Raw genomic sequence first — 26,319 nt, 5'->3', positions numbered from 1 at the left:
CCCGATGTGGGACTTGATCCCAAGACTCTGGAATCATGCCCTCAGCTGAAGGCAGACGCTCAACCACTGAGCCACCCAGGCGTCCCATTGATGTGTATTAATTAATCACACAATCCTGAGACAATTAGTACTGCCATTTTATTTTATTTTTAAATTTTTATTTTTTTTAGTCATCTCTACACCCAGCCTGGGGCTCGAACTCACGACCCTGAGATCAAGAGACACACGCTCTTCTGACTGAGCCAGCCAGGTGCCCCTATTAATACTACCATCTTAAGCAGGTGAAAACTAAGGCACAGAGAGATCATGACTTGTCCATGATCACTGGACTCACAACTAAGAAGTCTGGCTAGCCTATGCTCTTTATCATTAGGTTACAATGCCTCTTTAATTCAAATTTATGATCTCCAATTATACTACATTATGGTAATTTGGCAGTATGTGGAAATTAACTCATTTATCCCTGTCTGAACTTAGAGGATCTGTAAGCTTCACACATTTGGCACCCTGCTGTGCCACTTGTGGTACTTAGTTGTTAGAGACAGAGGGGACTGGCTGTATCATGGCTCCAAAAAGAAAGAGAGCCAAGTAGGATTATCTCTGCTTTAGAGTTTCCTAAAAATCTACCTATTTTGGGGTGCCTGGCTGGCTCAGTCAGTAGAGCATTAGATTCTTGATCTTGGGGTCATTAGCCTGAAGCCTGAACTGATGACCCCAAGATCAAGAGTCACATGCTCTACTGACTGAGCTAGCTAGGCACTCCAAGATGACTAAAACAACAAAAACCCTACCTGTTTATTGTCTTTTAAGGGAGCTATTAAAAAACACTGGGGCACCTGGGCATACCAAAGCCCCCCCGCCCCCCCCCCCCCCCCATGGAGAATGTGAGCCAGAATAGACTACATGGCCTTTTTAATTTTGAGCCCAACAAACTCAAGAAAAGCACAGAGGACAGTATCAAGAACTGAGAAGGGCCATGAGGCAGAATTTTATGTAGAACCAGGGAATTGCTAGTTGGTTGACAGCCTATCCCAAAATAAAGACTAGCCACAAACGTATTATAAATAAGCTTATGTGAGGGGAAAACAGAGATGACCCAGGTGAATCAAAATATCAAATCAGACCAGCAATGGCTTGTAAAGGGCAGAAGCCAATGGAGATTATACCAAAGTAAGGTTACCATTATATTGATCAACCAAAAAGTTTCCTAACACGGGTATCTACAACTGCCCTGACACTACAGCCTGAGGCAATCAAAGTGGGTTATGGAATGGGATATGGGGTTTATTTTACTACTGTATTTTGGACAGATACATGCATAATGACCTACTTGACACTATGGAATCGAATAAAGCCTGCTCTCTTAGCAAATCTTGCCAGCAGGGTTGTCCTGAAGTACTGAGCCCACATTAAAGTGAGTATCAATCACCACAGGAGAGTCTGCATTCCAGCACCAATAAACACAAGCATCAGCTGAGTTCTACTATTATTTATTTTTTTAAATATTTTTGAAAAAATATAATTTTTTTACAATATTTTCAACTTAAACACTATTCACACTGAACACGTATGGCAGCTTAACCTACTCAAGTATGAAGTTTAAGAAGCCAAAACTGTTCTAGCTTTGTTAAAAGAAAAGTTGTGCTGTAGACTATTGTAGTGATGGTTAACAAAGCAAGGAAAAGCACCACTCAAATCATGTTACCATTACTTTGTTCAGTTGGATTGTGGTGGGTCAAATGTTACACTTCACAAAGGCATAGCTATGATGCAGTGACTGCTTAGAAGATGCAATTCTCAAATTACATACTTCCTCAGTTGTAACACTAGAAGAATTCACTATGTCTTCCGTGATTATATACCATTGAAGCCAGGACTAGTTCTCATCTCATTACTACCTTATAACCTCAGTAACCAGACATACTTGTCTATACTGAATTATTTCAAATTAACTAACAAGGCCTTCTTCAGAAAAAGGAGATTGTTTTTGATAGTTACAAATGCAAATTTAAGTCTAAACTGAGAAATATGCCTAACTAAAACTTAATTTAAATGTACTCATTTAAAAAAAGTTTAGACATTATTAACAAGTGTTTGCTAACCCTAAGGGACTAGTTTATCCTCAAAAAAAGACAATTCACTAAGATTTAGAGGTCACTTTAATTTGGGCTTTGTCACAACTTGACTGGTGCTTCTTTCCTCGCTGTCTTCACATCAAGCCATGGGGCCAATTCTATTTTCAGTAAATGTTTGACAGCTTATTACTTAATAACAGTCTCAGCACTTTTATTAAGCATGCAAGACTAACAAAACTTTGGCAATGCATAAGTGTAACACAGTGACAAGAGAGAGCTTTTACAATTAAGTCTTCTAATACTGCCTTCACAGTGTGGAAATTGTGCTACATCCACCAAAAGAGGGCCCCGTCTACTCAAATATTTTAGTACTTCACCCCAGGAACAAACTCCTTTGCATTTGGATTCAGATTGCTCTTGACCTGGAAAATAAGTACATAAAAAAAGCAAGTTCATTAACAGATGGTTTCAGATACTCAGAAGCATTCAACCCAGATCCACATGCAAAAATATCTTCCAAAGAATGTAAGATAAAAGAACTCAGCTTGTAAGGTTAAACTTAACCCCCAAAAATCTATCTATGGCAAGGAAAGAAGGAACCAGATATAAATTATATATTTATATGAAAACTTATCACCTTCTATAGGTAAAACAGGAATTGAAATTAAACTTGCTCAAGTGTAACCAGAAACCCACTAACTTTACACGTTAAAAAGGAGTCATAGAATAATGAATTCTGTTCATTTAAGTATGATATTTGATTTTAACTGTTTCATACTATGCAAAAATACTTAACGTTGAAATGACAAAGTAGATTGGGGAATTGTTTATGCATTAGAGTTTTGTTCAAGATCCTCATTCAAAATATGGAGTTGTCTTCATAAGATTGCTGTATTCTAATTCCCACAGGAAGCAAGGTTTATAACAGGAAAAGAAAACTACATGTGGAATCAGAAGACCTAAGATGGAATTCCAGTTCTGCTCCTAACTAATTTCCTATGAAAGCCTGGATAAGTCACTCTCTCTGGGACTTTATTTTTGTCTAAGTTAGGGGAAGAATGGGCCAAAGTCTCTAAGAACCACTCTTCTATACCTCTAAATCTTTACTTTGCTAGGCAGATATGTCAGCATACTGACAATAGCTGGAGATTTGACTCCACCATAGTTGATAAAAGATGAAAAGAAATCAAGATGTATTCCAGGCCCTGAAATGTAGGAATGCTAATAGGCTTTTAGATAAAATCTGTACCCCTATATCACTTACTTCAAGACTAAAGCATATTAAATAACATGTTGGGGCGATAATTTAACTTTAGTTTCCTAATATATATACAACCGTTTCCATGGACAGGACATAGTCTCACTTTTCTCAAGGGAATTGTATCTAAACTTTAAAAGTGTGAGGTTTAAATAAAAAAGCAGCGTTCTTGAATGTGTAATCTTTTGTCAGCTACAAAATAATGAGAAGGAAACAATCTCAAATAGACTGAGTTGAATAAATCACTTTCTAGACAATTATACTGGGTCCACATTAAAGTTATACATTATGACCAGCATAGGATTTTACTTATCAGAGCAAGCAGGATTATTGTGGAATGACTAATGCAGCCATAAGTAAGTTTATCTCAACAGACTATTCAGATCACACATCTGCTCAACTGGATTGTAATTTACTGCAACAAGTCTATACTACAATGTAAATTTCAGTGTTCTCCACATAGCCTGTTAGAAGAATGGTTCCCAAATGCCTGATGGGCAAGCTGGCAGTACGCTCTATGAAGGTTTTTAAAAAATTTACATGCCTAGACAACTGATTCTGCAAGTCTGGGATGTAGCTGATCCCAGCTACATTTTTGTTGATAATTTTTGTTTTTATCACCAGGGTAGGAAATCACTGCACAGTGAAAGAGAACTGCAAAAAATACTTCGGAATCTAGGAGTAAATTCTAGAGAACTATCCTGTATAAACAATTAGAGATTGTCAATATGGACAGAAAGGTCAACATTATGACTTCAAATCATTTATCTTAATTTTAGTAAACAACTCATTAGGTTCTACTTTAGTGCTGATGTTTATCATAATTCCTAAAAAACCCTTTACTGCAAATATACCACCCCAACAATGAGACAAGGAGAGTAGCTAAAAATGCAAATAGGTTTGTGTTCTTTTTCTGTCAAGAGCTTGTGGAAGTCCATTAAATCTCAGTTCAAAAGGAAATTATTAGGCAAACTCAATGAAAATCTTGGGTCAGAAAAAAACAACACTCCAAATTATCACCTTTCAGATAAAAATCTGCAAATTTTGCCAAATGTTTAGGGCAAAATGAAAGAGCAAAACTTCTTCATCATGCTACTTTTGTATAGGCAAGTCATATGAACATACTGTGTACTTCCTTTGGATTAATGCTTTAAGACATCCTCATATTCTAGGGCAACACAGTTCTTAAAACTAAAAGCAGTGGCAAGAAGTCTGTTAGTCTGAAACTAGCCCCAGAGTGTTGTTGGAAGTCATTCCATGTCATAAGTGAGACTGGGGGGCCCCTGTGTCCATAGTAAGCAGTACAATTTCCGAAGGGGAAGAATGTATAATTCTTCTTAAACAGATGATTGCTGGCTTTCCCATTTTATGGGAAAGATGAGCTAGTTTTAATAAGATGAAAAATAACTTTACCACAAGATCTTCCAGAGAAGAGCCATCATTGATAACAAGGTCATTAAATTGGTCTTGGATTTGGTCCATAGTTTGTGGGAGATCTCGAGCTGGAATAAACCACTCATGTTCTTCTTCTTCTTCCAGCATTTCTTGGAAACAGCGTTCAATAAATTCTTCTTCCCATAACTCCTCTTCTATCTAGATTTATAATATGTAAACAATAACTTATAGCACATTTTGATAGGACATCACTAGGAATGGCTTAAAATATCTTGAATTAAAGTATTTAAAACCACAATATTGTAACTTTCTACTTTGCTTCTATGCCAAAAAAAAAAAAAAAGTGTCTGCCATAAGACTAGGGAAGATCTGTTTAGGGTTTTGCTATCTTTCTTAGCAGAATATTCTTTTTTCCAATGAGGGTGGTGGGAAAGTAATAAAGGAGTGTTTTCATTGAGGAATTTGTCAGAATTACCTGTGGTACTTTAAAACTATACAAACCCTAAACCCACCCAAAAATGACTAAAATTCTGTCAGGGCATGGGCATGGATAATTAAATCAAAAACAGGGATACCTGGGTGGCTCAGTGGTTGAGCGTCTGCCTTTGGCTCAGGTCATGATCCTGGGGTCCTGGGATCGAGTCTCACATTGGTATCCCTGCGGGGAGCCTGCTTCTCTGCCCCTCTCTCTCATGAATAAATACATAAAATCTTAAAAAAAAATTAAAAAATAAACCCAAAACAGCCCAAATCATTCTCATTTGAAATAAGACTACATTGTTTTACTCTTGATTATCCATCACTGGATATGGCAAAATCAAATTGGCTACTGATTATCAAAGCCATGATCAGAGAAGAACTGGACACAAGATGGAAACAGATGACAGAAATATGGCAATAAAAGACAACATTCATCAATGTATGAGCATTCTCTAAAGAGAACAGTGGTGTCAGGTTTTCAGGCTTATCAGATTGAGAACCTCAGGTGAAAACAGCACAATTCTATACCCTAGTACACCTATGTCTGTCTGCTCCTAAAGTTATATTCTCTTAAGAGCAATCTGATTGGTGCAAGCAGTAGTTTCTAAACCTGACTGCACACTGGAACCATTTGGGAAGTTTTTTTTGTTTTTTTTTTTTTTAATGGTTTTATTTTAAAGTAATCTCTACACTCAACATGGGCTTGAACTCACAAACCTGAGATCAAGAGTCACCTACTCCACCAACTGAGCCAGGCAGGGACCCCCGATCTAGGGGCTTTTAAAAAACAAGTTTCCCCAGCTCCACCCTAGTCTTCCTGAATGAGAATATCTGGGGAGGGACCCTGAAAAAAAGCTCTTTAAGGTTAGTTATTTCAGTGAGCATACAAACTTGGTTGTAATCAGTATACAAATAAAATAGGAGTGGTGGCACATAAATCCATATATTTCACATATAAGGGACCAGATAAACACATTTCAGGGATAAGTACAATTACACTGAGGGCTGTCAGGGGCTGTGAGAAAGATCATGTTTGTAAACAAAACTAACTTGTCTGTTGAATTCTTCTTCATTTTCCATCCACATGTACTCTGCAAATGGATTGTCATCTTCATGAGAATGACCATTAATAATCACATCTTCATTGATGATGCTTGGGCTGGTACTGCTGCGACTTGGATCTTTCATGGTTGGCGTTAGTTGTCGTTTTTAACCTTAAAAGAAGAATAGTATATTTTGTCAGTCATTCTTTCAGTTCTTAGCACCTAATACCACTAGGCATCATGATTAGGTACCAGTTACACATGATATATTAATGAACATGAGAAATCAAGCAATTGGAAAGTTTGTTTCTTTCTCAAATGATCTTCATGTTTAAGAAATAGCCAAGAACAGCCTAGATTCATTTAGTGATGTTTTCTGATAACAGTCAATGATGGTAATCAACTGCTTGAATGTAATTCCTAAATCATCTGATTTTTAAAATACTCCCTATGGGGATCTTTGGGTGGCTCAGCAGTTTGGCGCCTGCCTTTGGCCCAGGGCATGATCCTGGAGTCCCGGATCGAGTCCCACGTCGGGCTCCCGGCATGGAGCCTGCTTCTTCCTCCTCCTGTGTCTCTGCCTCTCTCTCTCTCTATCATAAATAAAAATAAAATAAAATAAAATACTCCCTATGCCTTGCTTTTATAAAACAAGCATGGTCTGGAAGACTTAAGTCATCAAGTGACTTTATGAAAAGCAAAATTCTACTTTTAAAAACTGGTACTGGTACTAAAAAGCCCAGAGACTACAAATGAAAACAGACTTCTTAATAACCTCTCAGATCTTTTGACCTCATAGCACAGTCTCTATTTGTTTTAAATCTGGGTCCATGTCAAGTTCCATGTCTGGATTTGTCCACTATACAATGAATTTCAGGCATCTAATCTATGTAATATGCATGCTTTTAAATGAGATAGTGTATCTCCAGACTGCTTTTTAAATTGTTTTATTTCATTCACAGTATATAATCAATATCTTTCCATCCAAGTTGATCAAACTACCCTGCTGACAGAAAAACTTCTAGACTAAGTCCAAATGAAATCTCCAATAAGAAAAATGACATTAACATCTCAGGTTCACAGTAAAGGGTACATTAAGAAAATGCAACTTTGGGAAGTAGGGACAGCATTCAAGGCATAAGGCAAAACTCATCATGACTGTCATGGTGAGGAGGGATCTCCTCTAAGAATGTGAAAACTAAGAAAAAAAAAAGTGAAAACTAGGGACGCCCGGGTGGCTCAGCAGTTGAGCATCTGCCTTCGGCTCAGGGCATGATCCCAGAGTTCCAGGATCGAGTCCCACATTGGACTTCCCACAGGAGTCTGCTTCTCCCTCTGCCTGTGTCTATGCCTCTCTCTCATGAATAAATAAATAAAATCTTTAAAAAAAATGTAAGGGAATCCCTGGGTGGCTCAGCGGTTTGGCACCTGCCTTTGGCCCAGGGCATGATCCCGGGATCGAGTCCCATATCGGGCTTCCTGCATGGAGCCTGCTTCTCCTTCTGCCTGTGTCTCTGCCATTCTCTCTGTGTCTCTCATGAATAAATAAAATCTTAAACAATGTGAAAGCTATACCTCATATGAAGCTTCCTAATTTTCCTCCTTAATGCTCTCTTCTCTATGAACCATTCCATATCATCAGCATCTCCATCTATCACGTCAAGGTTAGTGACAAGCCTATTGGACATATCCTAACATCATGGGCAGGTAGGGCACAACCCACTCTAATTCCTCCAGGCTCTTGGCCTTTACCACCTCCCAAAGGGTGGGCTTCTTTTTCATTCTGCACTGGAGTAAGCTCTTCTTCTTTACTTTCATGGGGGACATTTTCCATGTTTGGATTTTTCTCCTGCTTCCTCTTCCTGCAGGAATCAGAAGCAGTCTTCCTCTCTTAGCCTTGAAATCTGGGGCATCAATTGACCTAAAGACCTGTAACTTCCTCCTTACCTGGGCTATAGGCTCACTCATCTTCCAGGCATTAGCAAATCCGTACCCACAAATGACTACCAAACTCCAACTAGCTCAAGCACTTAATCTCTTTTTATGTGCGTAAAAGCAGAGCAGTATCTAAATATAGTAGGTCTGGTTTCTTATATACTACTCAATAGGTGATGACATGGTCTAACCCAGCTGATATATTGCTGGCTCAAAGTCTGAAGCATAAGGTTTAGATTCTACAATATTCTACTAATTCATTAAGTATGAAATTGCTAAAATTATATTTACATATAATAGAGGAGTCACTTGTACATAAAATCAAACAGCAGAGTGACTTGCTCCAAAGGGAGAAATCAGCATACCTAATATGAGAACAGAGTTTTGAAATCTTCAGGCTTGGGGCACCTGGGTGGCTCACTTGGTTAAGTGTCCGACTCTTGATTTTGGCTTAGGTAATGATTTCAGGGTCATGATATTGAGCCCCAAGTCGGTTTCTGTCCTGGGTGTGGAGCCTGCTTAAGCTTCTCTCTCTCCCCTTCTCCTCCACCCTCCAAACAAAAACAAACTTCAGGCCTTTTTACTCCAAAGTCACCATAATGAAGTAAAACACTAAAACTAAAACCTCCTACTACAAGTAGTTTTTTTCCTTGGGTTTAAGGTTCAGAAAGCACCAGCCCTACGTGTACTGCTGGTCCTTTAGATTTTTTTTTTTTTCAAGTAGGCTCCAAGCCCAACGTAGGGATGGAACTCACAACCCTGAGATCAAGAGTCAGAGCTTGAGTAAGAGCTGACTGACTAGTAAGAGCAGTAAGAGCTTACTGACTCAGCCAGCCAGGTACCCCTCCTGGGATTCATTTTATGGACTTATCCTTAAAAGTATGTAAAATATAACCTCATTCTGTTCATATAATGTGAATTTAGTTTAAGGTGGGAGTGGAGGGGGGTGGCTTCTAGCCTAACACACACTCGCATATTCTGAAATCCTGAACACTGCTGACAATACCATCATGGCAGTGACATTTTTAGGTAAGAGGTCCTCAGCTAAAAATTACTCAACTTCTGCTCTACTTATTATTGTATACATGTGAAAGAGAGGCAGAGACAGACTGAGATTTATGAGTGGGTAGGATGAAAACATGACTTGGGTTAGGAAAAAGAGGCACCATAAAAGCAGGACAGAAAACAGACAATGGATATCTTTGATTTATTTATCATTACTCTTGTATGAAATAAAATCCTTTATTTTGATAACAAGTTCTTACTAAAGAGCAATCAGTTCCTCTGAAGAAAATTACTCATTCTCCTATGTTAGGCATTACATTTTAGATTAGCCTCAAATATTATGAAAAGCAGGAGTCAATCCTGTTTTGCACTGAATGAACTCTGTTTACTTTGCATGAGCTGATCAGCAGGTTCAAAGACAGTGCAATTAATAACAGCTTTTGTTATTTTCCCAACATGTATCCTATCCCAACTTATACCCCTTAAATACTTTCTTTCAGAAGACCACAATATTAACAAGAGACTTATAGCTTTAGTTAAAAAAAAAATTTTTACCACAGACTATGGGATATTCAATATTCAAATGGAATTGTGTAGTTAAGTAGCAACCATATGTTTGAGACATGTCCATTTAGAAGTACTTCTAACTTGTTTTGAAATAAGCCTCAGTGACTGAACGTACATCTACACAGAAGTGCAAACTATGTTTTTAAAGAAAAATAATTTTCCATACAATTTATGAGCACAAGCCTTGTGTAAACAAGAAAAATCTGCCTCAGCAAATTCTATAGTTTGAGAATCCCAGGGGATTCCCTTCCCCCTTTGTTTGATGCCAACCATTAACAGAATATAAACAGAGTTTAGAAAAAAAAAGGGCCTAATCTCTGTGTTTGACAAGGCTGTAAGTCAGCTTTCTGCGCTGACTTTATCAAACAAGTTGTGGCTTGGTATAGATCCTAGTGAAAGAGTCCATAAAGGACCATAGGTAAAATTACCTTACCGAGCAATATTTGGAAAACAAATCATAACTGAAATCAAGAAAAAAGAACTGAAACCTGGACACTGACCATATACCTTAGAGAGCCAAGGGAAGGAACAACTCCTTACCAGACCACATTTCTGGCTACAGCCAAGCAAAGTGAAAATCAGGGTGATAAGGATCACTTACTTTCAGAACTCTGATAGACCTACAATCATTGAACACAAGGTGTTCTAATGTAATGTATCAAAATTTTAATTTTCTTATTCTTGACCCTTTTTGGACCACACTCTTTATATTTCATCTTCTGTGTGTCCTCCTGTTTTTAAAAAATTGAGTATGGGGTCACCTGGCCGGCTCAGTCTGTAGAGCACATGACTCTTCTTTTTATTAAAAGATTTATTTTAGAGAAAGAGAGAGTGCACAAGTGAGAGAGCACATGCGCAGTGGGGAGGGGAAAGGGAAAGAGAGCCTTAAGCAAATTCTGTGCTGAGCCTGACCAATGGGGCTCCATCCCAGGACAACCAAGAAATGGACATTTAACCAACTGCGCCACCTATGTGCTCCTTGTAGCTTTAAAAACTGGACTTTTTAAACTTTAAATTAGGTAGAAAAAGCCATAAAAATGAGGTCTCATCAAATAGAGCATACTAATACGGAGAAATTATAAAAAACAACAAAGAATTTCTCAGTTGAAAAGTACAATAACCAAAATGGAAAATTTACTAGATGGATTACAACAAATTTGCTCAAGGAGGAAAAAGAAATCAGCAAACTTGAAGATTAAGTCAATTGAGGTTATTGAGCTTGAGGAAAGAAAGAAAACAATGAAGAAAAAAAAAGAACCTTAGAGACCAATGGGAAATCATCCAATGTAACAACATACACATAATGAAAATCTTGGAAGGAGAAGACAAAGGGCCAGAAGACATGGCTCCTTGGGGCACTTGGCTGGTTCAGTCAGTAGAGCATGTGACTCTTGATCTCAGGGTTGTGAATTCGAGCCGCATGCTGGGTGTAGAGACTGCTTAAAAATAAATCTTAGGGGTGCCTGGGTGGCTCATCAGACTTCAGATTCTCTTTCCCTCTGCCCCTCTTCCTCTGATAAGTAAAATCTTAAAAAATAGAAAAAAAAATCCTAAAAAAAAAAAAGAAAACCCAAAAGCCAAAAAAACACAACAGCTCCAAACTCCTCCAATTTGATGAAATCTGTATGTGTTACTCTACACATCCAAGAAGTTCAACAAACTCCAACTAAGATAACTCAAAGTGATCCACATCAAGGCATATTATAATGAAATTATTGAAAGACAAAAGGAAGCGACACTTCGAAATCTCCAAAATAAGATTAACAGTTGATTTCACATCAGAAACCACAGAGGCCAGAAGACAAAGTGCTGAAAGACATTCAAAACAAAACTATTTTTCAAAAATTAAGCAGAAATTAAGACATCTCCAGATAAATTTAAAAAATGAGAGGGGCACCTCACTGGCTTAGTGGGTTAGCATTTGCCTTCGGCTCAGGTCACAATGTCAAGGTCCTGGGATCCAGCCCCATGTGGGGAGAAGGGGTCCCTGCTCAGCAAGGAGTCTGTTGACTCCCCCTTTGCCGTGCCTCCCCTCTTGACTCATGCTCTCAAATAAATATGTAAAATCTTTAATAAAAAGCGGGGGGTGGGGGTGGGGGTGGAGAACCTTGGGTGGCTCAGCAGTTTAGCATCTGCCTTTGGCCCAGGGAATGATCCTAGAGTCCGGGGACTGAGTCTCACATTGGGCTCCCAGCATGGAGCCTGCTTCTCCCTCTGCCCGTGTCTCTGCTTCTCTCTCTCATGAATAAATAAAGTCTTTAAAAAAAAAAAAGGGTGGGGGGGAGAAAGCACACATTACCGGTACACCTGTCCTATAAGAAAAGTTAAGGTGAGTCCTTCAGGCTAAATAAAACAAGGAGGGATCCCTGGGTGGGGCAGCGGTTTGGCGCCTGCCTTTGGCCCGGGGCGCGATCCTGGAGACCCGGGATCGAGTCCCACATCGGGCTCCCGGTGCATGGAGCCTGCTTCTCCCTCTGCCTGTGTCTCTGCCTCTCTCTCTCTCTCTCTCTCTCTCTCTGTGGCTATCATGAATAAATAAATTTAAAAAAAAATTAAAAAAATAAAACAAGGACACTGCAATATTAACTTGAATCCGTCTGAAGAAATAAAGAACAATGAAAAAGGTAACGACACAAATACAGAAATTAGTAATAATGTATTTTTGGCTTTTAACTCCTTTTTCTCTTAAAAGACAAATGCATAAAACAGTAATTATTATGCATGTTAATGGGCACACAATGTATAATTTTTGACAATAACACGAGGGGTGTACAGTGCTATAAAGGAGCTAAGTTTTTGTGTACTCTTGAAACTAAATTGGTATTAATTTAAGCTTGATGTCACAAACTAAGGTGATTACTAGGGAAATAACTTTTTAAAAAACATTTTTATTTATTCATGAGAGACAGAGAAAGACAGAGTGAGGCAGAGACACAGGCAGAGGGAGAAGCAGGCTTCCTGCAAGGAGCCCAATATGGGACTCGATTCCAGATCCAGGGATCAAGCCCTGAGCTGAAGGCAAACACTCAATTGCTGATTCACCCAGGCATCCCAAAAATAACCTTAAAAATATACAGTAAAGGGTATATAGCTGGGGCCTATCATCATCCTATCTGGAGGCAGCCAGAAAGCAGCAGCTTCAAGATCCCAAAGAGTCTGTGAGCTCCCAGCTTCTCTAACTAGGAAAAAGTTTTTCTTTAAAACAAAACAAAAAAAAATATAAGAAATGCTGGAAATAAAAGAGAAGTACCTGATTTGCTTGAGTGATGTCTGAGAACACAAAGCAGATTATGACTTGACAAATCACACAACTGGAGGGACACCTAGGTGGCTCAGCGGTTGAGCGTGTCTGCCTTCAGCTTGGGGCGTGATCCCGCAGTCCCAGGATAGAGTACCACGAGGGGCTCCTTGCATGGAGCCTGCTCTGCCTCTGTCTCTCTCTGTCTCTCTCGTGAATAAATAAGATCTTTAAAAAAAATAAAAATAAAAACACAACTGGGAACTAAATCATACCGATCTGTTGCTATGCTTCAATCAGACCCTTTAAAACTGGCAGAAATGGGGCACCTGGCTGGCTCAGTCAGTGGAGGGTGAAACTCTCAATCTTAGGGTTATAAATTTGAGCCCCATGTTGGGTGCAGAGTTTACTTAAAAATAAAATCTTAGGTGTGCCTGGGTGGCTCAGTTGGTTAGGTGTCAGACTCTTGGTTTCAGCTCAGGTCAAGATTTCATGAGTAATGGGATGGAGCCCTGTGTGGGGCTCCAGGTTCAGCAGGGAGTGAGGCTTGAAGACTCCTCCCACAAGCACACCCTAGCTGTCTCTCCAATCAATCAATCTTAAGAAATAAATAAGATCTTAAAAACAAAACTGGCGGAAATGAACTAAGAAAGCCAGTAATTTCCCAATTTTTTAAAGTTCACTATTTACTTCAAAACCATGATCATGCTGTAAAATTCTCAAATTATCAGAAAATAACTAAAAAATTATAATTTTGAGAAATTATAATTTTCATCCTTAATCTCATGCAAAGATTTATTATTCTTGAACTCAGGACTTCGAGATTAAGAGTCATATGCTCTATCAACTGAGCCAGCCAGGTGCCCCTCATGAAAACAATTTTTAAAATAATATCCTGGGGTGCCTGAGTGGTTAAGTGGCTGACTGTTGGTTTTGGCTCAGGTTGTGACACATGCTCAGCTGGGATTCTGCTTGCGGATTCTCTTTCTTCCTCTCCCTCTGCCCCTCCCTCTACTTACCCTCTCTCACTCTCTAAAATAACTCTTGGGGATCCCTGGGTGGCTCAGCAGTTTAGTGCCTGCCTTTGGCCCAGGGCGTGATCCTGGAGTCCCGGGATTGAGTCCTGCATCGGGCTCCCAGCATGGAGCCTGCTTCTCCCTCTGCCTGTGTCTCTGTCTCTCTATGTCTATCATGAATAAATAAAATCTAAATAAATAAATAAATAAATAAATTAATTAATTAATTAAATAAATCTTACGAGATCAGGCGCGTTCAGGGTGGTATGGCCGTAGACAAATAAAATAAATCTTAAAAAAAACAAAACAAAAACAGTAATACTAACTAACTCAGAACTAGTTTAATATATCTAGTAGTTGTTTGTAATAAGATTTCCCTAAATGAAAACCACAAAATAGTAAAAACAGTAATGTATCACCTTATACTTGCTTTGTTTTCAAGAATCATTAAAAAATTTTCATTTTTAAAAAATATTTAATTATTTATTCATTCATTCATAGTGACACAGAGAGAGAGAGAGAGAGAGGCAGAGACACAGGCAGAGGGAGATGCAGGCTCCATGCAGGGAGCCCGACGCGGGACTCTATCCCTTGTCTCCAGGATCACACTCCGGGCTGCAGGCGGCATTAAACCGCTGCGCCACCGGGGCTGCCCCATTAAAAAATGTTTAGACAGCAGGTGTTCGTATACAGGAAATTTTGTTGGAAAAGAAACCATCAAAGTGAAAGAATGTATATATAAACCATACACTATTTAGAGAAGAAACAAATACAAGGTAGATGTACAAAACAGGTCTAATACTGGGCACCTGGATGGCTCATTGGGTTAACTGTCCAACACTTATTCTCAGCTCAGGTCTTATCTCAGAGTCCTGAGTTCAAACTCTGTGTTGGACTCTATATCCAGTGTGGAGCCTACTTCAAAACCAAACCAAACCAAACCCAACCCAACCCAACCCCCAGGTCTAACATATATACATTCTTTCCTCTCCATCTCCACTCCTATCCAGAGGTAATCAGTGTTAAGAGCTTAGTATGTATCCTTTCATATCTTTTTTGCTTATAGAAACAGACACAGAGGATTTTTATATTTTAATAGAATCATGCTGTAAATAAAGATCCATACTAGTCAACATGTACAGGTATACCTCACTTTTTTTTAAAGATTTTATTTATTTATTAATGAGAAACACAGAGAGAGAGAGAGGCAGAGACACAGGCAGAGAGAGAAGCAGGCTCCATGCAGGGAGCCTGATGTGGGACTCGATCCCAACCTGAGCCAAAGGCAGATGCTCAACCACTGAGCCACCCAGGTGTTTATATCTCACTTTTTAATGGATGAAGCAGCACTAATAATTACTAATAATTACTTAACTACTTCTCCCCTCCGATGCACATCTACATTCCCAGCTTTTTGTTGTTGTTGTTACAAACAATCCTACTCTCATCACTCTTGCACACATATCCTTTTCTATTTATGCTATCTGTATAATACACTTTAAGTGGGAATAGGAGTCAAAAGCCAAAAGCCATGAGCATTTGTAACTTTAAGACTGATTATTAGCCCAAATGTGGTAATGTACAATCTTGAAATACACTGAGTGCTCCCACTTCTCTATCCTTAACAGTTCTGGACATAACTAATATATTTTATTTATTTATTTATTTATTTATTTTTTACTTTTCACATTTATTACAACTCATTGTTCTTTTTCTCATTTTGTTTGTTTACATGCAACTAATATATTTTAGTTTTGCAATCAGACTCAAAGTAGAATCTCACTGTTTTTTCCTTTACACCCTCTGGGATATGCTTACTAGCTTAGGAAGTCTTTTCCTACTCTGAGGTTTTATTTTTATATTTTCTCTCGTTAGTTTCACTTTTTTTTTTTTTTTTTTTACACTTAAATCTTTAATTCACATGAGACTAAGTATGATGTTAAGGATCTATGTTTTCCCATGAATACATCACACACCATTATTTAACCAAGGCTTATTCCCTGTATTTATAATTAAATTCCCACTTGTACTATGTTTCTAGAATATTTATTCTGTAATTGTAAAATGTATACTGCTTTATCTTCAACTACCTTGAGAATTTTAAACCATAGTACAATGAATGCTTTGTACCTTTCGTCTACATTCACCAACTGCCAACGGTCATTTTCTTTACAGAATTTTTTTTTTTTTTTGCTTAAACCTAAGTTGCAGGGGCTTAGGTGGTTGGGCACCCGACTCAATTTCAGCTCCAGTTATGACCTTGGGGGTCAAAGAGTTTGGTCCCCATCAGGCTCTGAGCTTAGCACGGAGTCTGCTTGAAATTCTTTCTCGCCCTCTGTCCTCCCTCTCTCTACCCACGCTCTTGTTCTCTTTCTAAAATAAATAAATCTTTATTTTCTTTAAAATTTTTAAAATTATTTTTATTATTTTTAAAATTTTCTTTTTAAGGTTTTATTTCTTTGAAAGAGAATGAGAGCAAGAGCTAGAGCAGGGAGAGGGACAGAGGAAGAGAAGCAGACTCCCTGCTGAGCAGGGAGCCCAATGCGGAGCTCAATCCTAGGACTCTGAGACCATGACCTGAGAGGATGGCAGCCACTCAACTGAGCCACCCATGCACCCCAATAGATAAGTACCTAAAAAAAAAAAAAAACCAAATGTAAGTTACAAACATTGTGATCATTCATTGCTAAATATTTCAGCACAGGATCTTATTGTTTTGATTACAGTAGCCTTTCAGTAAGTTTTTTTTTTTTTAGTTTTAATACTTAGTAGTACAACTCCCACCTCCTGGTTTCTTTCTTTGGGGCAGGGGCAGTGAAAATCTTGTACATATATTCTTCATACGAACTTTAAGGATTTGGGGGGGGGGGGAGAGAGAGAGAGAGAGAGAACACGAGCAGAGGTAGGGGCAGAGAGAGAATCTCAAGCAGACTCTGCCCTAAGCCTGGAGCCCAACATGGGGCTTGATCCTACCATGAACATCATAGCCTGAGCCAAAATCTAGAGTTGGATGCTTAATTGACTAAGCTACCCAGGCACCTCTTCATATAAACTTTTTGTCCATAATAGTCTGACTGGAATTTTATTAAATTTTACAACTTAATCAGGATTGATACCAGTCTTTCCAATGAACACTAAAAAATGCTGGAGGAGGGGTGCATGGGTGGCTGAGTTGGTTTAGTGGGCAACTTTTGGTTTTGGCTTAGGTCAAGATCTCAGGGTAGAGAGTGAGCTCCATGTCAGTCAGGCTCTCTGCTCAGCAAGGAGTCTGCTTCTCCTTTCCCTCTGCCCCTTCCTATACTTGCATATTTTCTCTGAAATAAATTAATCTAAAAAAATAAAAATTAAAGTGTTAGATGACTTTAAAAAAATTTACTTGACAGTGTGATAGCAAGAGAGAGAGTATGAGCAGGAGAGAGTGGGAGAGGCAGCCTCCCTGCTAAGCTGGGACCATGACTTGCACCAAAGGTGGACGCTTAACTGACTGAGCTATCCAGGCGTCCCTGAATGACATATTTTCAAAGAAACCTTTAAAAGCCCTCAAGTGGGGCAGCCCGGTGGCTCAGCGGTTTAGCACCGCCTTCAGTCCAGGACGTGATCCTGGAGACCCAGGATCGAGTCCCAAGTCGGGCTCCATGCATGAAGCCTGCTCCTCCCTCTGCCTGTGTCTCTGCCTCTCTCTCTGTGTCTCTCATGAATAAATAAAATCTTTAAAAAATAAATAAATAAAAGCCCTCAAGTGTTGACATGAAAGTAAAATGGGAATTCAGAGAACATGGTGGAATTTTAAAGATTTATTTACTTAAGAGAGAGCATGTATATGTACTCTGATAAATGAAAAATCTTAAAAAAAAACCATACAAATGGCCAATAAATACACGAAAAGAGGCTCAATATTATCAACAATAGGGGAAGCGCAAATCAAAATTACAATGAGATCCCACTTTACACTAAAATGACTGTAATAAAAAAATAGATACTAACAAGTATCGGGGTGAATGTGCAGAAATCCCTCATTTACTGCAGATAGAACGCTAAAATGATACAGCTGCTTTGAAATAGTATGGCAGTTCCTCAAAAGATTAAACATGGAACCCAGCAATTATACTCCTAAATATATACCCAAGAAATATGAAAATACATGCCTACACAAAACTTGTACACAAATGTTCACAGCAGTTATTATTCATAATAGCCAAAAAGTTATTAAAACCCAGTGGTCCACCAACTATATAAATACTATCTATGTCCATACTACAGAATTTCACTCGATAATTAAAAAAACAGGGATGCCTAGGTGGCTTAATGGTTGAGTGTCTGCCTTTGGCTCAGGGTGTGATCCCATGGTCCCAGGGTCTAGTCCCACATAAGGCTCCCTACAGGGAGCCCGCTTCTCCTTCTGCCTGTGTCTCTGCCTCTCTGTGTCTCTCATAAATAAATCAACAAAATCTTTAAAAAAAAGGGATCCCTGGGTGGCGCAGCGGTTTAGCGCCTGCCTTTGGCCCAGGGCGCGATCCTGGAGACCCGGGATCGAATCCCACGTCGGGCTCCCGGTGCATGGAGCCTGCTTCTCCCTCTGCCTGTGTGTCTCTGCCTCTCTCTCTCTCTCTCTCTCTGTGACTATCATAAATAAATAAAAATTAAAAAAAACTTTATTTAAAAAAAAAAGTTAAATACTTGATACATGCTATATCTTAAATAAACATTGAAAACATAACAGTAAGTGAAAAGAGTCCATCACAAAGTGCCACGTATTATATGAAAGCTAAGGGGTAACAAGCTTCTAAAATTGATTGTGGTGATGGATATACAATTCTATGAATATCCTAAAAATCACTCTGCCGTATACTTTATTTTTTAAAGATTTCATTTATTTATTCATGAGACAGAGAGAGAGGCAGAGGGAGAAGCAGGCTCCCTGATGCAGGACTTGATCCTGGGACTCTGGGATTGCACCAGGAGCTGAAGGCAGCCGCTTATCTACTGAGCCATCCAGGTGTCCCTCCCTTAGCTTCTGATAAACTGATCTCTTCCTTCCTCATATCTAGTGTTTCCCAACTTTATTAGAATGCTTTTCAGACTAACACCATTAATGGATACAAGTAAGAGTTCGTGAAACAATGCACACTTGGATTAAGATTGACAGCACATATGGTCCTGGGCGAATTAATTAAAGTATGTACTCAAGATATAATACCAGAAGCACAAACCCCGGGACCACGCCCTGAGCTCAAGCAACCGCTCAACCACTTGAGCCACCCAGGCATCCCTGTCCTGTACTTTAAATGAGTGACTTCCAGCTCATGAGAGCTGTTAAAAAAATACTCATTACCTACAGGGATTAGTAGGTGGCAAGAGATGTTTTGTTACATCTTTTGAGTTTAAAATGGATTATCTATTAAAAATTCAACTTCAATAAGCCCCTACTTTAATTCCATTGATTTTTTCTACTTATTAAAAAAAAAATTTTTTTAAAGATTTCTATTTATTCATAGAGAGAGAGAGAGAATGAGAGGCAGAGACACAGGCAGAGGGAGAAGCAGGCTCCATGCAGAGAGCCCAACGCGGGACTCGATCCAGGGTCTCCAGGATCAGGCCCCGGGCTGCAGGCAGCACCAAACCGCTGCGCCACCAGGGCTGCCCTTAACTTGTTTTTTCACTCTATTTTCCTTTCCTCTCTACTTAATTTCAGCCAATTTACTGTTTTTCAAGCTGACAAATGTTTTTCAACCTTTCATTTAATAAAAAATTTTAACCTATAAATCTCCTATACAAAATGTAGTTCTCATCAATCTTAGCTAATTACAAATTATTTAATTTATAATGAACCACAGATTATATGGAAGAATATTTTTAAAATTTCCAAGTGGTGTGAGAATGGTGAAAATTAACAAGACAGGAAACAACAAATGCTGGAGAGGATGTGGAGAAGGGGAACCCTCTTGCACTGTTGGTGGGAATGTGAACTGGTACAGCCACTGTGGAAAACTGTGTGGAGGTTCCTCAAAGAGTTAAAAATAGACCTGCCCCACGACCCAGCAATTGCACTGCTGGGGATTGACCCAAAGATACAGATGCAGTGAAACACCGGGACACCTGCACCTCGATGTTTATAGCAGCAATGTCCCAATAGCCAAACTGTGGAAGGAGCCTCGGCGTCCATCGAAAGATGACTGGATAAAGAAGATGTGGTCTATGTATACAATGGAATATTCCTCAGCCATTTGAAACGACAAATACCCACCATTTGCTTTGACGTGGATGGAACTGGAGGGTATTATGCTGAGTGAAATAAGTCCATTGGAAAATGACAAACATTATATGGTCTCATTCATTTGGGGAATATAAAAAATAGTGAAAGGGAATAAAGGGAAAGGAGAGAAAATGAGTGAAAATATCAGTGAGGGTGACAAAACATGAGAGACACCTAACTCTGGGAAACGAACAAGGGGTAGTGGAAAGGGAAGTGGGCAGGGGTTTGGGGTGACTGGGTGATAGGCACTGAGGGGGGCACGTGGGATGAGCACTGGGTGTTATGCTATATGTTGGCAAATTGAACTCCAATAAAAAAAATAAATTTCCAAGTGGTTAAGGTTCTTTTGGTTACACTTTGGTCCCTGACTTCTAGTTTTATTTCATTATGTTATAAAATGTTGCTAAAAGAATCTTCATTTTTTGGGACTTATTACAATTTTGTTTGCAGACAGCTATGGTTTTTGCAAAATGTCCTTTGGGCCTGAAGAGAAAAATATGTGATTTCTACTTTAAGGTACACACACACAATATTTACTTTATCTGTTAAATTCTGAAAGTGGTGTTGAGAGATTATTTGACCCAGCTCATAGAAATTTATCATTTTTTGAAAACTGATGTTTGGTTTAATGTCTTCCATCATAAGTTCATGTTTATTTTTCCTAGTTTCTTTTTCTGTTAAAGGATTTTATTTTTATTTATTTATTTATTTGACAGAGTTAGCCAGAGCAAGTGAGCTTGAGCATGGGAGAGAAGGTAGAAGCAGGCTCCCTGCTGAGCAAGGAGCCAAAGTGAGGCTCTCAGGGCTGGATCCCAGGACCCCAGAAACATGACCTGTGCGGAAGGCAGATGCTTAGCCACCTAAGCACCCCTTTCTTAGAGTTTCTTACATTCTATTCCTGTACTTCCCCCCCACCCAAATTTTACATTTAAGTGATGTCTACACCCAACGTGGGGCTCAAACTCACAATCCCGAGACCAAGTCACATGCTTTACCAACTGAGCCAGCCAGGCATTCCTATTTTTTACTTTTTAAAAAAGATTTTACTTCAGAAGAGAGAGTATGTGCACATGCGAGCAGGAGGGGCAGAGGGAGAGGGAGAAGCAGACTCCCCACTGAACAGGAAGTGCGACTCGGAGCTTGATCCCAGGACCCTGTGACCATGACCTGAGCTGAAGGCACATGCTTAACTGACTGAGCTACCCAGGTGCCCCTATTTTCCTATTTTTTAATAGAGGTTTTAAGATACTGCATTTATTTTCTGTGACTTACAAACTACTGAGGAGTATCAGTTTTCTCCCCCAAGTCTGATATAATTGATATCAGCACCATAACGTTTAAGGTGTACAGGATAATGATGTGACATATCTATTGTGAAATTAGGATAGATTTACGTAGATCTCTATGAATTAAAACCAGGCTCTATATACCCCCAACTAATTCAAGACATTTTCTTTTAAAGATTTTATTTATTTGAGGGATGCCTGGGTGGCTCAGCAGTTGAGTGTCTGCCTTTGGCTAAGGTTGTGATGCCTGGGTCCTGGGATGGAGTCCCGAAATCGAGACCCACATCGGGCTTCCTGCATGGAGCCTGCGTCTCCTGCTCTGTCTCTCATGAATTAAAAAAAAAAAGAAAAAAAAATATTTCAGAGAGTAAGTGAGAGTCAGCGAGCACAAGCCAGGGAGAGAGGCAGAGGGAGAAGCAGACTCTCCGCTGAGCCTAATGAGGGGCTCAATCCCAGGACCCCGTGATTATGACCTGAGTTGAAGGCAGACACCTAAGCGACTGAGTCATCCGGTGCCCCAATTTAAGACACTGAGAGTGCTTTCCCTTGTTCAGGCTATCCAACCCAATTCCTGCTCCCAGACAAGAACCTTTACTATGATTCTACTTAACCCCATTTCCTTCCTCCCTATCTCCGTGTTTAATTTAAGCTGTGTTAATTTCATACTATTTCGTTTTCCCTTAGGTATAGATCTTTTAGAAGAATTTCTGGGGGATTCCTGGGTGGCGCAGCGGTTTAGCGCCTGCCTTTGGCCCAGGGCGCGATCCTGGAGACCCGGGATCGAATCCCACGTCGGGCTCCCGGTGCATGGAGCCTGCTTCTCCCTCTGCCTCTCTCTCTCTCTCTCTATCATAAATAAATAAAAATTAAAAAAAAAAAAAAAAGAATTTCTGAACCGAACACTTAAAATTCACATTATTGTCTGTTTACAGTTTGTTAGAATCATTGCTCATCATTGTTTCTTTTATTCATTATCTTCCCCTAACCTGACATGTTAGTTTTGGCTTAATATTTCCTCAAAAGGTTACCTGAAGTTATTTATTTCTAAGCCACTGCATGTCTGAAAATGGCTTTTGCTTTCATGTTTGAATAGTAATTTTACATGAGACAGATTTACACTTGTCCTTTCTATCATCTGCAAATATTCCAGCTTTCAGTGTTGTATTCTTTCTTTTATAAAAATCCTGTTCTGGTGAGAGTCTAACATGAGAGCTTAACACATGAAGAAATCTCACCAGATTTTGGTTAGGTGAGAGCAGTTTTTTCCTATTAATGCCATTAATGCTTTCAATCTACAAACTCACATATTCAGCTGTTTCTTCCCTCCCAAAATGCCTCTTTCACCTAATGGTTTCTAGAAAAAATTTAAATATGGAAATCTTTTAAGTCTTACAAACTTTTTCCCCTTGTTTCACCTCTCAAGAATTTTCATTAAAATTCAACTAGAAGTGTACCTGGGTGGCTCAGTTCATTAAATGCCCAACTCTTGATTTTGGCTCAGATCATCATCACAGGGTACTGGGATGGAGCCCTTTGTCAGGTTCAACACTCAGTGGGGAGTCTGCTTGTCCCTCTCCCTCTGCCCCTCCTCCTGCTCATGCTCTCAGATAAATAAAATTTTAAAAAAATCCAAATAGAGTCCTCTCTTCTTTCCTTAATCTGACTCCACAGGCACCTTTTCTTATTCCACCAGGCTCTCTTCTGAAGTACTGTGATTTCTTAACCTTAACTGCAGACACATTATTATAATTAGTTGTCTCTCTAGCAGTTAGTGAGAAAGGATAAAGAAATTTCTACTTCAGCTTGTTTTCCACTCAAATTTGTAAGCAGTACTGAATTTTTCGTTTTAATGTTTGGCAGTATACATTAATGATTAAAAGCAGAGGCTCTAGAATCCAAGGGCAAGTTATTTAACCCCTTCAGGTCTCAGATTCCCCATCTATTAAGTGGATAATAATTACCGAATCTAGGCACAGAGCCTGGCCCATGACACTATTATCTATTTTGGTGCTTATTAAACATTTAGATCAAAGGTTGCTGTAGCAAGGTATAAGGTAAAAAATATAAAATTTCAAAAACCCGCAGGAGTCAAACATCAAAAAACGAGGACTTTAGCCCTAATCTCAACTAGGTGTAACAAAGGTGATCCGGTGAGAGTAAGGATGGCTCAGCACTGTGTATCACATCACTGACAAAAGCTCAAAGCACATCAGAAACGCCATCCTTATTCATAAAAACTGATACAAAAAATAAGCAGACGGGGGTACACCTAGATGGCTCAGTCAGTTAAGCATCTGACTCTTAATTTCGGCTCAGGTCATGATCTCAGGGTCATTAAGAATGAGCCCTGTGTGGCGCTCTGCACTTGGGTGTAGAGCCTGCTTAATTAAGATTCTTTTCCTTTCTCTCCACCACTCTCCTCTCCCCCTACTGCCCCACTCACTCTACAAAACAAATCAATAAATGTAAAAATACAGAAGGTTAAAAAATAAGCTGAAACAATTCAAACCTCTAAGTCTACACTATGCAATGCGGTGGCCAATAACTACATACGGCTATTTAAATCTAAATTAGAGGGGATCCCTGAGTGGCTCGGTGGTTTAGCATCTGCCTTCAGCCCAGGGCGTGATCCTGGAGTCCCAGGATCGAGTCCCACATCAGGCTCCCTGCATGGAGCCTGCTTCTCCCTCTGCCTCTCTCCCCCTCTCCCTCTCTGTCTCTCACGAATAAATAAAATCTTTTTTTAAATATCTAAATTAGAATAAAAATACGTACCTAATAAAATAATCTCTCAAACTTTTATTTCCTCAATTTCAAAATGGGCAAGATAAAATTTGCTCTGCCTGTATCATAAGGTTATGATAATGAGTAACTTTGTAAATTACAAAAATATGTAAAAGCACCAAAGGAAGGGGCCTGAGGCCTTATTTTCTACCTTCTTTCACTGCTCACAACATCCATGAAATTGCTACGCTAACAACATTTTACAAATGTTTATATTTTCTATCGAAATTGGAGCATCATTCACTAGAGTCATAAAGGGATAAACCTGAATAAGGTGTACAGTGTTTACTGAAGGAAGAGCCTCCTATAAACTTACTCTGTTCTGAAGAGGGTAGAGATCATCTACCTCAATTCAAGCTCATCAGTAGCAACATATATATAATAAAACCCTCCCAGCTCCCAAGCCTTTAACCGTCCCAGGGAGCTTCCACTGCCTAACACCCCAACCCTTAAAGAGATAAATAGGCTGTCATTTTTGGAAAGTCACCTATCTTTATTTGTTGTAGACACTTATTTGTGAGAAAAGATTAGTCTTGTACAAATTCACAATTAACAAGTAGCATAAACAAGCTAATTTGTCCCAAATAGCCTTTCACAAACCGGAGTCAGAAGCACAAACCAGCAAACACATTAAAAATCCTTAGATCCTTTTCTTATTTCCTAACATAACCGTGTAGCGGTTGGAATATCAAAGGCTATTCTGAAGAAAATGCAAACACCGCCTGCTCAACAGCAATTTGTGAAAAATCATGCCATGAAACTACAGTATTTGGCAGCACACGAAAACGGGAAGTTATCTTCTCTTGAAATAAATGTCAAAACCTGTCAGCTGTTAGACTTTCCCCCACGGAAGATCAGAAGCCAAATCCCTTCCTGAGTCTGAGGTTTCGGTGAAGTGATGGGGCTGCAAAATCTGGGCAAACAAGGCAACAAAAGGAAGCAGAAAAGGCCCCTTTTTGACTCACCAGAAAACCAAACTGCTGGCTGTTTCAATAATGTCTTGAAAAGACAAATTTCACCACAGGCCACGTAATTTTAGTGGCAGTGGGGAGTAGGCACATAGTGGAAGAGAAATGAAGAGGACGGGAATCCAAAAATAGGAATCGGATGGGCCTTAAAGTTCGTCTGGCTCACAACCCTCCCGGAGTAAAGGTCCAGCCCTCCTATCCTGAGCATGGGAAACGAAAATAAAATGAACTAAAAACAAAAGAAAGAATAAAGAATGAGTGACGGTGAAGAGACGGGAGAAAGCGGATCAGAACGGCACTGGCCCGAGGGCGACCGCAGAAGGCTCGCCCTAGAGCGCTCGCCAGCCCGCCAGTCCCTCCGCCCCTTTCTCTTCCCCTACCCCAGCCACGGGAGCAGTGCGCAAGCGCAGCAAGTAGGGGCTCCGCGTGGCGACGCGCAGGCGTAAACAGGGGAGAAACAATGAGCTTTGTTGCCGTAGCGGCGGGGGGGCGGGGGGCGGGGGAAGAGGGTGCTAGCGAGGAGGTGAAGGAGCGGAGGGGGGAAGGCACGAGAAAGTGCTATCCCGGCAGCCCTCGCGCGCCATCGAAGACCCGGATAGAGTGCTGCGAGATCCAAATCATAAATAATAATGACAATGAGAAAAAAAGCGACGGCCATTTCTCAGAGAAGAGCCTCAGCCAGTCCCAGCTCATCGCTCGGACGCGACTAAAGGTGCAAGGAATAAGGAAAGCCATACGAGACTTGGCGGCCAGCAACCCGGGGGACCCTCCAGGTCCCTCAACCGTTGCCGAGGTGTTGTCCCTCGACCGCCGGGGTCGCCGCACCCTTCTGGCCGCTCTGCCCGAGGGAACCCCTCACCCAGTGCACGGCAGCGGGGACGGCAGCCAACGAATCCGGTCGGCCTCCGCGGATCTCCACAGGCAGCGCCGCTCCCCCGCTCGACGCGCGCTTCGCCCGCCGCCTCCCTTCTCCAGTCCAAACAAACACCCCAGCCCGGAAGTGACTTCACTTCCGC

At 40.0% G+C, this 26,319-nt stretch overlaps 2 protein-coding genes across 7 annotated transcripts in view; one reads left to right on the top strand and one right to left on the bottom strand.

Moving 5' to 3' along the window:
• Window positions 1-3,507, top strand: part of SLC23A1 (solute carrier family 23 member 1) — a 14,575-nt gene extending 11,068 nt beyond the window's left edge. The window contains exon 16 of the mRNA XM_072826015.1: window positions 2,985-3,507. The gene's annotated coding sequence lies outside the window, so the exon portion shown is untranslated. The remainder of the gene's footprint in view (window positions 1-2,984) is intronic.
• Window positions 1,475-26,319, bottom strand: PAIP2 (poly(A) binding protein interacting protein 2). Of its 6 annotated transcripts, XM_072826020.1 has the most exons (6): window positions 26,163-26,277; window positions 25,301-25,503; window positions 13,009-13,224; window positions 6,259-6,422; window positions 4,747-4,926; window positions 1,475-2,497 (listed from the first exon to the last, which is right to left on the bottom strand). In XM_072826020.1, exons 4-6 carry the CDS (start codon window positions 6,394-6,396, stop codon window positions 2,441-2,443), a joined length of 375 nt encoding a protein of 124 aa, XP_072682121.1. In that variant the 5' UTR covers window positions 6,397-6,422; window positions 13,009-13,224; window positions 25,301-25,503; window positions 26,163-26,277; the 3' UTR covers window positions 1,475-2,440. The 6 variants fall into 6 exon arrangements, with proteins under 6 accessions (XP_072682121.1, XP_072682123.1, XP_072682122.1 ...); XM_072826022.1 differs by lacking the exon at window positions 25,301-25,503 and having other exon boundaries at window positions 26,041-26,300; XM_072826021.1 differs by lacking the exon at window positions 25,301-25,503 and having other exon boundaries at window positions 26,163-26,292.

The sequence above is a fragment of the Canis lupus genome, chromosome 5, assembly GCF_048164855.1.
Source record: "Canis lupus baileyi chromosome 5, mCanLup2.hap1, whole genome shotgun sequence".
NCBI lineage: Eukaryota > Metazoa > Chordata > Mammalia > Carnivora > Canidae > Canis > Canis lupus.
This window is presented reverse-complemented; position numbering and strand designations above follow the sequence as displayed.